This window comes from Thunnus thynnus, chromosome 16 (genome assembly GCF_963924715.1).
Source record: "Thunnus thynnus chromosome 16, fThuThy2.1, whole genome shotgun sequence".
Taxonomy (NCBI): Eukaryota; Metazoa; Chordata; class Actinopteri; order Scombriformes; family Scombridae; genus Thunnus; species Thunnus thynnus.
The window spans coordinates 12,188,518-12,202,398 of NC_089532.1; the positions used below are offsets into that span (position 1 = coordinate 12,188,518).

Below are 13,881 nucleotides of genomic sequence, written 5' to 3' on the forward strand. Positions count from 1 at the left end.
AGTAGACCTACTCTTTGACTTAAATATAACTTTAAGTCAGACTTGCTATAGGTGAGGTTTAAGATTGGTATGCAATCCTGCACACATGGCCCTGGGCACATAACTGCCAACCTTTATTATCACTGACAACCATAAAACATATTTGCTATTAGCTATAAAACTACAAGTACCATGATGCTTCCATCCAAGAGCAGACTTGTCGGAAATGTAGTTTTTATAGTTGCAACTCTTGTCACTATAAAAACAAATGTGCTATATATTTTTATAGCTGTATCAAAGAGTGATAGAAAATTATCATAAACCAGAACTAAGATGTTTTTGGGCAAGAGCTCTGTATGCATATGTAACTGAAAAATACCCTCATTTATATTAATTTTTAGCGTACGCGTTAACCAATTATAAAACTACAAGTACCAAAATGCATCACTACAGTCTCTGCTAGGAAGAAACATGGCTGCTTACTGTTCACCGACGGTATTTTTATTTACGTTCCGTGTGTTAGCGTTTTTAACACAGAGAGAGGAAGAATACGCCTTTGTCCGAAACAATATCGAGTAAAAACACAACAAAAACAGTGATTCGTGTCGCGGTTAGAAGACGCGGTTCCTCCAGTCGTAGTGACATCGACCGTTAACGTTACCAACAGCCAGATTTTTTCTTCATTTTCGCTGAGCTGTCAAGCCAGGAAAACCACGCAACAGTGTCGGCTAGCGATTGATTTGCCTTTGTCTGCGTGCCAAACAAGCTGAACTTCGATTTCAACGCATTCACACCCGGTAATAGTCGCTATGTTTAGCCCCGTGAAGTCTTCTTATTTCAGAGTCAGCCCGGCCATTGTAAACAGAGAACTCGGCAAGACCAAGATGAGATAGCAAGAGGGCACACAGGAGTGCGGACACACGAATTACTACGAGACACACCATAACTGAGAGAAAACGGGAGTAAAAAAAAAACAAACTCAAACAGCATGTTTGGGAATCTTTTCGAGGAAGAGGAGGAGGATGGCTTCTCCTCCACTACCTCCAGGGGAAGAGTTGCAAAGGGGGGAGATGAGCCACCTTCACCCCGAGGTAGAAGCAATCTGTGCGGCATCAAGAACCAGGGAGGCACCTGCTACCTCAACTCTCTGCTCCAGACCCTGCTGTTCACCCCGGAGTTCAGAGGTGAGGACAGGTGACCAGAGTGGGAGGAAGACATTGAGATCCACCAGTATAGTAGGTAACCCAGAAAACAGCTATTTAGTCTATTATAGTCTCTAAATGTATTTTTGGTGTGTGTCTGTGCAGAGGAGCTGTTCAATTTGGGGCCAGAAGAATTAGGATGTCTGGAAGACAAAGAGAAACCAGGGGCCAAAGTAAGTGCTCTAATACGCAGGTAAATGTTACAAATTTTGAGTGTGTATCTTTGTGAAGTGCAACAAATTTGTTTTTTCCTTGTCTTGCTTAGGTCAGAGTGATCCCACTGGAGCTCCAGAGACTGTTCACCCGTCTGTTGCTGGTGGACCAGCAGAGCGCCACCACCGCTGACCTCACTGACAGCTTCGGCTGGAACAGCAGCGAGGTCTGGTCCATTTTTTTTTTGTCAGCGAGATGGAGAAAGAGAGGCTCAGATTACTCCTTTCCTCTTAGCGATCGATTTAGCTTCCAGTCATACCAGGGCGTGTAAGGTGACGCTGAAATGCACAAAAGTTGGTCTATGAAGAGGTCAGGTCTGCTGTAAATATTAGCCCCAGTTACATCAGCACTGAGAGCCACAAAGTGGGGCTAAGTTAATACATAAATAGTGAAAACAGAGAGAATTTGATAAATATATCCATAGGACTCGCATGACCCACCTTTTTGAAAAGTCAAAAAACAGAAAGTGTAGTTTTATGCTACACTCACATCAGAAAGGACGGACGGTGGAGATGGGAAATAGACCCACATCCACGTTTTGCAAGACTTTATATCAGTAGAGCTTGTCATTTTAGGGTTAAAAATACTGTGCATTGACAATATAAGACTGTATTCATTACATTTGGGTTAAATTGTCTTTATTGACAGACTTTGGCTGATGTGAATCATCCATACTTGTCTGGTTTTCCAACATTTCTGTATTATTAAGCGCCAAGGCGGATGTATCAGAGCTTAATACGCATACTAAATCTGCTTGTGTTTTTTCTCTGTGCCATTCACATACACTATTGTCCCACAGTGCATTGCTCAAAGAAATTTGGGGGAGCTTCTCACATGTGGAAGACATTAAAACCTTGTAGATGGTGATGCTCCTGGAAGATCCAGAAAACAAAAAAAAAGATTATTAAATTTGTGGAGATTTACTTTGCTTTTTCAGTGAAGTTTAAGTGGTGTTTCAAGGTTGCAATTTGACATCCATCTGTACAAGTTTTGTATTGCTTTTTGTTAAGACAAAACATTGAAGTACATTGATTTCTTTGAAAGTAACTACTAGAACATAATATTATTAAAAGTACTATATACTACATACTATATGCATTTAGGATGTAGTATGTCTTTTGGCCCCTGAATTGAACCTTTTTCTGTTTTCATGCTTTCTCAGGGGACAAATCAGCATGATGTGCAGGAGCTGAACAGGATTCTGTTCAGTGCTTTGGAGCACTCTCTTGTGGACACCACCGGTAGTACATTTATCCACCGCCTGTACCATGGGACCATTGTCAACAGCATTGTGTGCAAGGAGTGTGGAAATGTCAGCCAGAGACAGGTGTGGTGACAAGTCTCTGCCTTTCTTACTTGATCTCTTTAAGATATGTTTTGTCTACTTTTGATTAATCTCAGTGACTTGCACCTTGTTGTATACTGTTGTGGAATAAATGCTTGTCTTTTCTTAGTAACCCAGTTCTCGTGTAAATATGTGGTTGTGCCCCCTTTAGGAGGACTTCCTGGACCTGACGGTGTGTGTTTGTGGTGTGTCTAGCCTGGAGGAGGCTTTGTGGAACATGTTTGTGGAGGAAGAGTTGTTCGAGGGTAATAACCTGTACCGCTGTGCACAGTGTGACAGACTAGTCACTGCTGCCAAGGTCAGTCATTTTTCAGACTTAGTTCCAGACTCCAGTTAACACAATAATAAAGGTTATAATAAAGCTTTTGGAAAGGTTAAATTTCTCCTTTTCCCTTTTCCTGTTTCCCTCTTTGATCAAATCTTACATTCATGTTGAATTGAAAAGAGAATAAAAGCTAGACATGTAAAGACCGACTGCTTTGTATAAACATTTGTTTCTTGTTTGCATAAAAAAATATTGCATTTATTTGCTGTGTCCTTCCTGATCCTTCCTTTTCTTAATTTTCCATTACTCAGTCTGCCAAGCTGAGGAAACTCCCTCCATTCATGACCATGTCTTTGCTGAGATTCAGCTTTGATTTTGCCAAATGTGAGCGTTACAAGGAGACAAAACGCTACAGCTTCCCCCTCACCATCAACCTGAGGCCATTCTGTGAACAGGTACCTGACAGATTTTATCACTCTGACCACCTCACATCATCAGGACACATTTAACTCTCATAACTGTGGTTGTTTTTCTTAATTTTTCTTAGTTTCCAGGCTTACACTATTGCTTTATACTAGTACTGTCTTGATAAGTAAACTATTTTATGTTACTCTCTTACAGACTGATGGAGATGACTGTGATTACTCCTATGAGCTGTTCTCTGTGATAATCCATAAGGGCGGCTGCTATGGTGGCCATTACCACGTTTACATAAGGGACATTGACCAGCTTGGCCAATGGGAGCCACCGGTGAGAAAAAAACGCAAACTGGAGGATAGGAGCAAAGAATAAATAGGCAAATAATAGGCAGGGTGCATGAGATGCCAGAAATGTTAAAACTGACAAATGACTGATAGCATATTCTGCATAAAATAACTATAAAAACTAATTAAAAATATTCTGACAACAAAGACTCTAGTTATGAATGGATGAACTGGAAATGGGAAACCTTAGTGTTATATTCGTATTTGGACCTGGCCTAAAGTGGATGTGCGTGTGCATTACCTCAGCAATTTGAAAAAAAAAAGATAAAAATCTTCAAGTTTTTGAATATGTGCATTTATGTATTCAGGCAGCACCTCTGTGTTTTGTTGTCAGGAGGAAGAAAGCAAACCTAAGATGCAGGAGAAAGTCAAGGAGGAAGTCAAGGAAGTGTGTGAACCAAAACTAAAAGAAGATGACCCTTTGTCTGTCCTCACTACCATTATTGCTCAGGTATGGCAACAAAAAGACCTTCCTTTGTCTGCATGTTATCTTCTTCTCATGCATGCGTTGTTCTGTTTTGAGTTAGTGACATAACCATGACTAATGACATAGATGGTGCTCATTTTCTGTTTCTAGGAGCCATCAAAGAGTGTCCTGTTGGACCAGCTGGGCCAGAAACTCATGGATAAAATTGGTTCATCCTGGAGCAAAAGGTTTAGAAAACATTATGGTCCCATAGGAAAGGTATGTTTGGTTTCTTAGTAATTAAGATGAGCTTACTGTGTGTTTTTGCAGCAAATATTGCTTGCTATTACTATTGATTATACATTTTTCCCATGTATTCCTTATTTCTTATACTCATAAACCTTTACTTTTTCTCTTTTTGATATAGTTCCTGCAATCCCACAATGATTTTTTCTTGTTGGTGTCCAATGGTACCCGAGTGGCGCTGAAGGCGAATCCGCCGAGCCCCATGACTGAGCCCCCCAGCCCAGCAGAGCAAACCACTGACTCTGATCCTTCAACAGCTCCAGACCAAAGAGCTGCTAAAGAACAGCCAGGACTAGACCAGAAGCCAGAGCCTGAACTAGAGGTACTCTCAAGAAACACTCACATTTTTGGATTACTTTCATCCAGTGTTAAGCCTTTTAAAGGAAAGCATCACACCTATAATTCTATATTTTTATCTTTAGTTGTGGTGGATGTCTAGTTACTACTTTAAAGCCTGATAGTCATTGTGTATTTTCCTGTCTGTCGGCAGGGTAGCCACTGGTTTGACCTTAATGACTCCACAGTGACCTCCATCAGGGAGTCTGACATAGAGAAGCAGTTCCAGGGCAAAGAGAGCGCCTACATGCTGTTCTACAGAAAAACACAGCTGAACAGGCCCAATGAAGGTTTGTAATGTTTTGTCATGGGAAAGATGTGTTGGATCAGAGAAAGAAATGGAGGAGAGGTGAATTACAGAAGAAAAAAAAAGAAAAAGAAAAAGTTAAGTGGGTTCATGTAGGGAAAAAAACAGTCCATTAATAATTGATCTAATTGTATTTTAGGTAATAGATTTGTCATTTATCAAGTAAAGTGAAGATGAAATAAGTAGATGTCTAATATGTATCTATTAACAATTTGTTTTGTGTTTCTACATTTGCAGCTCTGAACAATCCCCAATATAAAGTTCCTCATCATCTCATCCAGTTGGCTCAGGAGGAGAACATCAGACTGCGGCAGATGCGGTACAGAAACACACACACACACACATTCACATATTAAACTGCTGTCACATCACACAGTGGTTCTGACTTATGAGCGTGAATCCTTTTTTTTTCTAGGTCTCATAGTCACTGATTTAGAAAGGTATATGAACATTGTTTTGTTACACAAATTATTGATATGAACCAATGGTCCTGTTACAGTGAGGAGTGTGAAGCCAGTAATAACACAGTGGAGCTGCATCTGCACCTAGCACCCTCTTATAGGCTAAAAAATGGAGCCCTGCAGCCTGTCAGCAAAGAGCCCACCGAGAGCACCACCCTCAGTTTTGATCGTAGAAAGACTGTGGGAGACCTGCGATTATCTATTTATCAGGTAATTTAATTTCCTAAAAGAGTAGCTGTTGTGATTTCAGATCCTGAATAGTACAAACTAGCTTTGTATTTTTATTTAGATGCAGGAACTCTGGGAAGGAGATATGGCTCTGACTGTGGCCAAGAGTCTTCCAGCAGGTCTACACCTCTATAATACTCTTACAGGTGAGACATGTAGCAAAAAACCTCAAGAGGACCTCAGAAACTATGGATTCATGTACAGTGTTTCTGTAACTTTCTTTTACTCTTTGCAGATGACAATGTCTCCCTGTACAGTGCAGGCATCTACACAAACTCTGACCTGTTTGTGTGGAACGGCAGAGAGGTGAGGAGAGACCTAGTCCATCACAAACATGCTCAAGTGTCAAGATCCCAAATAACTGACATCCATGGTGGTTCTTATTATCTTTTCAGGTGTGTGGTGCGAGTGTCCTAACCGGAACCGAGTGGGAGCCAGTGCTGCTGAATGTAGTCCGTCCCTTTTTGGGGGAAGATGGAGAGCAAGAGGTGGAGTGTGAGGAGGGTAGAGATGGTTTTGAAAATGGGGGACCAGGGCTTAAAAAGGAGGCGAGAGGATTTGCAGGTGGTGTGACTCTCGGGGAGGTGAGGGAGGCCCTGGGGGAGCCCAAGGAGAGTTTGCTGTGTCAGGAGCATAAGGGAGGAAAGAGAGAGAGAGAAGAGCGGGGGGCAGGAGAGGGAGGAGGGGCAAGCGGATGGAAGGTGTTCCCGCCCGACGACATGCAGCGGACACTGAAGGAGCTGTCGCTGAAAGATGGAGACGCGCTTTTGGTGCTGGAGCCGCAGTCGTTCGACAGCAGGTCAGTCCTCCGCAGTGTGTCGGTGCACATGCACATTGTTGTTTTTGTATGTGTGTTTTACAACAACCCTCTCCACTTTGTTCAGCATGTTCAGTCTAAACGGAGATGTGGTCACCGTGACTACACCGTCGGACTGTCGCTGGCTCCAGGTGGAGTTTCGACCACATGGAGGAGCAGAAGGAGAGGTAGAGAAAGAGGAGGAGAGGAGGAAAATCAAGGTTCCAGCCACAGGAAATATGGTCAGTAATTTATGTGCTTCTGTTTTTGCTCTCTTTTTGTTTGTTCTTTTTGTTTTGTCTTTTGTTTTTGTTTCCTCTTTGTCTTCTTTTACGCATTATTATTCTGTCTTAAAAAATCATATAGTTATGTGTAATGTGTCTCTTCCTGCAGCTGCTGTGTGAGGTGAAACAGAGGGCCGTAGAGGAGCTGCAGTTACAGGAGCAGCTCTCAGGCAAGGCTCTCAGTGTTGTACATAATCTGCCCCCGATGTCCAGATAAATGGTTTTCTCCCCTAATACTGATCAGAGAATTAATTTAATATAGTATATTTGCTGATGCGGAGTCCCATTCTGATATGGGCGGTTTCATAATGCAGCAAAACAGTACACATTTTAAGTACACTTAAATTAGTTTGACCAATCCAGTTTACATAGATAGATATTTTTGACAATTAGCAGTTGAATATAATTGCATCAATAAAAAATAATCGCCACATTCACCAAATATATGACCAGTTTCTTATTTTTTTTATATAGTGATAAAGAAAACCTTCTCCCAAGTTGTGAATAGTATCAGTGTATAATTCATATGGTCTTACAGATGGTGTAGACAGAGTGCAGTGGTGTAAAATAAACAAAATTTCTGAATTTCACCAGGGTTTATGTAGTTCTCTGTAAAATACATTTTCCACAATTGATTATGAAAATTGGCACAACTTGCATCCCAGTTATCTGCAAGTTATATTTTTGTCCTACCTGCTGCTCAGGTGATGACAAAATGTGCGTTTGTGTTTTGATCCTTATGCTGACTACAAGTTTATGCTCTTAAATCAGCTGTTTTTGTCTCACTGACCAGGTGCACAGTACTGTCTGAGACAGGTGGACTGCACAGGGAAACTCCTTCCTCCAGGTACTGTGTCAGATGTTAACCTGGGGCTGATTTTAATGGTGCAGAAGAGCTGGAAATCCCCCTCTTTTTAACAAAATATTAAGATACACACTCCTCTACTTTGTTCCCTCATTAAATTTTTAAAAGGTACTCCCCCTGCTTGTAATGTTTCTTCTCATCATCTGTCTTTGAAGTGCTGCACACACTGCACATTTTTACTAAGTGCAGTTGCGCTGTCTTATTCTGGTTTATTGAACAGTGTGTGAGGAGCTGAGTGTTCGGGACGCAGGCGTGCGACTCATGACCACACTGACTCTCTGTCCGGGTAATGCCCCCAAGGCATCACAGGTGTGTCTTTTTATTTGAAATCTTCAAGAAATCCTTTGTACTTGCAGCTGCACAGGTGAAAGTTAAGAACCTTTAAGCAGCAGTAAACCTATCCTATCCTACAGTTTAGCAGTTATACTAAAACAGATGAAGAATATGGCTTATAAGCTTTTTAAATGCTTGACTGATGTTTGGAGATGTTCCCTCTGTTTTTCAGCTTTTCTTGCACTTCTCTGTGGGCGCAGCGCCCTCTGCTGGATTGGAAATGGACATAATAGTGGAGAAGACTTGTACTGTCAAAGAAGTAAGGAAAAAACTTAAATCTTTTTATTTGGTGAAACATTCATTCGTGTGTATGTGCTTTTTAAAATTATTGTTTTTATTATTTGCAGTGTCTAAAGGCAATGCTGGATGCTGTTGGACTTGATGGTAAGACTTTTTCCCCCCAGTTTTTTTCAATTGTATGTTCATGACTGTAGACTTTTTTGTATTTAGCATCACCAAAATGATCTCTGCTTTTGTGGTATTGTAAATGTACAGATCTAATTAATGTTGATCATAATGTAATTAAAATGTGTGTTTGCAGGCACCTCTTGGCACTTGAGGAGGCTTGATTGGTGTGAAGAGGTTGGAGAGGCGCTGATGGAGGAGGTGAGTGGCTAACTGTAGTCTAAACTGTATATATCAGACAGTGTATGCAGATACCTTTTTACTGTTTTGCTCTTGCTCTTCTCCATTTGCTTTGTAATGATATTTAACACCACACCAGAATTATTCAGAAAATGTCCCCGTTTCAAATCATTTAATCCTTAAAACTTAGCTCAGCAGGATAGTGCTTGAAAAGTTTATCTTATGAAACTATCTTTACTAAAACTGTATGCACTAAGCCATTTACACCAACAATCTATGTTGAAACTTACTATACTTTTTTTCTCAAAATGTTATAGTCAGTCCTTGTTTTTTTTAACCAATATCTATCAGTCCACATGTTGACAACAACCTTTTATCCTCAGGATGCTTCCCTGTCAGAGCTGAAGATAAACAATGGAGAGACATTAGTCGTCACAGAAGGACAACTGCCTCCGAAGGTACTTCAACATTTTGTTTTTATGTGTAGATTCATGATACATTGTGGTCGTTTTCCTCTCTTTAGCCACACATTTCTCTTTTCCTGCCAGGGTTTTCTCAAGCTATCTGTATGGCTGTATCTGGATGCCAGTAATAACTCAACAGTTTCCATGGAAACTGATTTTAACCACACTGCCAACGGCCACGCTGAGGAGCAGATGCCGGTGGAGGCGACTGCAGGTGAAACACACAGTCGCTCGCCTCGTCTGTGTGACGGCAACATGGCAGAGCTGAGAAGTGTAGGACAGGTGGAGATATCAGATGAAGTCAGCTTGGAGGATCTCAAGACTCAGGTAGAGTGTGAAGGTTTTGTGTATCCAAAGTAAGAGTTGATAGTCATTTATAATAGTAAGTAAGGCCATGCAGAGTATGTGTGTATGACAGTTTGATGCTTTTGCCTAGCAGATGTTAAAAGACTTTTTCTCTACATCTGTATCAGGTCTTGACGCTGCCCGCTCTTCAGGATGTGTGTCTGCCAACCACCGCATTCATGCGTGTGTGGCAGCTGGAGGGACGAAGGCTGGCACGAATCCTCAGAGGACAGCAACTCACGCTCAGGTACGAACATTTCCTTCTCACATGTTTTATTCCTGTATCGATGGCCTCCAGATTCTTTATATTAATGACGGATGCAGAACTGCGGAGTCATTGCTCCTCTCATTGACCTGCATTTTCTGTTTGGTTCCCTCCTGCTCAGGAAGTTGAAGATAACTGGTGGCACAGACCTTTGTGTGCAACAGCTACTAAAAGAGGAAGATCTTGGGTATGGTTTGAGATGTCTGATGTATACATGTTTTGTAGCATCCCAACACGATAAGAAAAATTACTCTTCTTTTCCGGTACATACATTTTGAACATAATAAAAAAAATAAATCTCTATATTTCCTCCTGTTTTGAAGCCCTAAGGAGGTGTTGCTGAATGTTAAGATGGGAGTACCTGGAGATAGATGTTACTACCCTTCAGAGGAGCTGGTTTGGGATGCATCCCGGGACTCTTCTGCTCGCTCTTTACGCACTTGTCTGGCTGCACACTACGGCCTCTCCCCTGATTCTCTGCGGTTGGCCAAACACCAGCCCGACAAACACACTTGGGAAGAAATATCCAACTGGGTAAGATTAGAAGAGAGTAATTTCTTGAGAAAGAACCTGGTTTAGGGGTTGGGGGCAACCCATATGTATACTTGCACACTCTCACTCAATAGAAAAGTTGATTGAGCTTGGGAAGAACATTAGAGAGGAATGTTGCCTGAATGAAATGTAGTGAAGACCTGAAATCTCAATATTCTCATAATTGCCACTCATTCATTGTCACACTATAAGTGAATAATATGTCATGCATATTTTACTTTCAGAACCAGCAGGTTTCTAAAAAGAAAAAGAAGAAAAAGGCAGAATCACTACTGGGAGCACCATTTCACCTCAAAGATGGCGACGTAATTGGCATCAAGGTATTTGAAACTATTTGTTCACTCAGTAAATGTTTAAATGAGTCTTTTTTGGATTTATTTGTCTGAGAATCATTTAATTTACTCTTGTTTTTTTTTTTTTTTGTTTTTTTTTTACAGAACCTTTTGATTGACAACAACAGAGACTTTTACACCCTGGAGGATGAACTGGGCCAGCAGAGGCTCAGAGAGCAGGCAGAGCAACGAAGGAAAGGGTGCGACTTCTTTACTTTGACACATTCACAAACTGGGAAAATGTAATAACTGTGATCAAGGCTTTATAGATGTCTATAAAGACTAGAGACTGCTTGAACTAATCTCAGAGGAAAGCAAGGCTTTTTACAGCTTTTACTTGGCAGTCATCGCCTTACAGTGATTCATAACTATGTTACCTCAAAACTCTGGTAAAATTTTATTCCATTGTTTATTTTCAGGGAGCAGGCTGCAGGCTCTGACGGTGATGGATCACAGAAGAAGGCTGGAGCTACCAAATCCAGGAAACCAGAGGTGGCGCTGTCAATCAATGTTGGGGTATTCAGATAGCACCCTGCTACCATGGGTGCACGGACAAATCAGAACTACCTATAAAACTACACACACATGCACAGTGAGACGCCACGTTGCTATTAGGACAATCCGCTTGACATCAGTCTTGTGCCATCTTTTTTTTTCTAATAGCTTTTGCATAACTGTATTTCTCCATAAATCTCTCGAGCTTGACTAAAGGCAAACCCCTAAATTCATGACTTTTTCTAATCTGTCTGAATTTTTCATTGGCAGAAGAAGAGAAGGAATTTACTCTTTGGCACTTTGATTTGCTGTACTGTAAATAATGACTGTAATTTGCATTATGTCTATGCAATATTACCACATGTGTTATTAGATAACTCTCTCTACAAGCTTTCAGAATTACAACAACCACGCATGCTCATTATTTTTATTTAATTTCTGTTTTTGTCACCCTTTTTTTTTCTTTTTGAAAAAAAAAAAAAAAAAAGGTTTCTGAGGGATATTTGAAGACAGTGTGACCTTCAGGAAAACAGATTTTTTGCTGCATGGATTAATGGCTATTTTGTAACATTATACTCTAAGTATCAGCCCAGAGAAAGCCATTTCTGCAAGTGTGCTTTTTGCTATTACAAGCCTGCAGTGACACACTGAAGCTTGTGCTAACTGGAGTTTCTATCTCATATACTGTTGTGTATAAACTGTAGTAATCAGGGTGAAACATTTATATTCGCAGCCACCAGCCAACGGCTTGAAAATTGTGCTTTTCTATAACAGCTTCTCCACCTCAGTCAAGAATCAGTAATCAACCTGATGTTGTTGCGCATTTGGTTGAAGGTGAGTCTCATTTTTATAATCCACTTGTCACTGCGCTGTGAACAGAAACGTTTATCTGGATCATGGGCTTTGTAGACAGTTTTAGGTAGATTTTAGGCTGATAAGGGAGAGGAGAGATAGGCCTTAACATGGAGAAGCCTCAGCGCTGCTCTGTCCTCCCTACCTCACTCTCTACCTCTCTCACTCTACCTCCGCTGCCCTGTCTGTTTTTTTTTTCTTTCCTAACCCCAAACTGTTCAAGCCAGGCAACTATGACTTCAGAATTTCAACAACACATTGTTTGGTGTTTTGTGTGAAACTACACATCAATTGTAGGGTGAAAGTGAAGTCTGATTTACTTTTAGTCATATTGGATAAATGGTTAAATAACTTTACTGCCTTTTTATTGGACATAATCCACCTCCTTCAGAGCTGAACAATAACGCAGAACGCCTTCACTTTAACCTCAATCATTTCACATTCAAAACAGTTGTATGGAGCACAACATCATTCTTTTATGGAACAATTATAGTATAATATATGAAATATACTTCAAAACAAATTCAACAGCTTTCTGTCACTTTTCTCCTTGATTATAAATAAAGATCCCTGATTTGCTACATGAGTTTACATCTTGAAACATTAAATGTATCATTTGCATGCACCATGTGTGAACTTCAGGGAATTAAATATGGTTCTTTAGATAATTTATTGGGGAAAGCTGACAAAAAAAATTGTGTTATGAATTGTGATGTGTTTTTTCTTTTTTTTTTTTTTGTCTTTTTTGAAGGGTGGGGATTTGATTCTGTTTTAAAAGATTTTCTATGCTGCTTTATGTATCATTATCTGGCCTTAATCTGTGCCAAGAATTTTTCAAGTGGAAAATTTAAATTTCAAGTGGAAATTCAAACTTTTTTTCTTCTTCTCCTTTTTTTTTTAGTAGATACAGGAGAACTGTTTTGACTATATACTTATTAGGAATAGAAACCTTTCATTTTGTATCATGTGTATCATTTACTAGTGTTATTGATTACATCATTAGTGTTATATGAACTGACCTACTGTAACAACAGATCAAATTGTAAATTGTTCAATTGTATCTGCAGAAAGTATTTTATCAATAATAAAGGTATGCAGTAGTACTTGTCAGTCATGTCATGTTAATTAAGCTTTAGCTGAATATGTGTCTTCTGTAGCAGGAGTTTGTGGCTTAATATTAATCGTAACACTATTTTTAGCCATCCTATCTGCATGGCTCTAAGAGTGCCAGTGTTGGTTGGTTGGTCCACCACTTTGGTCTGGATTGAAATATGTCAACAACTATTCAGTGGATTGCCGTGAAGTTTGGTACAGACATTCACGGTGCCCAGAATGAGTCCTTGAATTTTCTTTTAGAACTATACCAGCTAGTAATCACATAAATATCCACTAGGGATTGGCACAAACTTTAGTACAGACATGCATGTTTTCCAGATGATGAATCCTCACCGGTGATCAATAACTTTCCCTCTATAGCATCACTATGAGGTTGACATTTGTGGTTTTTAGTGAAATGTCTCAACAACTATTGGGTGAAATTTATACACATATGAATGCCCCCCTGAGGCCAAATTCTACTAAGTTTTTAAAAAATTAAACAACTTCATTTATAAACAAGATATATAAACTAATGATAAACTCTAATAAACTTTGATCTCTTTTTTTTTTTTCCTCTAGCACCCTCATCTGGCCAAAGTCTCAATTTATCCAATATTTTGGTTTGGACCAAATGCCTGCAGAAGTAATGACATTTCTATCCAGTTCAGCTTTATTTATTTACTCTGTGTTTAGTGCAAATTAGCATGATAACACGCTAAACTAAGAACACGGTTGGCATGGCAAGATAGCATTAGCATTTAGTACAGCCTCATAAAAAGATTAATTGTATCCCTGTGTAATAA

At 40.0% G+C, this 13,881-nt stretch overlaps 1 protein-coding gene across 1 annotated transcript; it reads left to right on the forward strand.

The window, feature by feature from the left end:
• Window positions 1-444: 444 nt before the first annotated feature.
• On the forward strand, window positions 445-13,083 carry usp40 (ubiquitin specific peptidase 40). Its single transcript, XM_067613320.1, has 31 exons — window positions 445-1,163; window positions 1,287-1,354; window positions 1,447-1,560; window positions 2,557-2,721; window positions 2,891-3,037; window positions 3,316-3,459; window positions 3,626-3,754; window positions 4,103-4,219; window positions 4,346-4,453; window positions 4,602-4,802; window positions 4,971-5,106; window positions 5,361-5,442; window positions 5,623-5,794; window positions 5,874-5,958; window positions 6,048-6,118; window positions 6,208-6,611; window positions 6,697-6,850; window positions 7,002-7,062; window positions 7,686-7,739; window positions 7,978-8,066; window positions 8,263-8,349; window positions 8,438-8,474; window positions 8,632-8,696; window positions 9,059-9,133; window positions 9,224-9,466; window positions 9,613-9,731; window positions 9,871-9,936; window positions 10,073-10,283; window positions 10,526-10,621; window positions 10,739-10,833; window positions 11,053-13,083. Exons 1-31 carry the CDS (start codon window positions 968-970, stop codon window positions 11,159-11,161), a joined length of 3,900 nt encoding a protein of 1,299 aa, XP_067469421.1. The 5' UTR covers window positions 445-967; the 3' UTR covers window positions 11,162-13,083.
• Window positions 13,084-13,881: the final 798 nt, after the last annotated feature.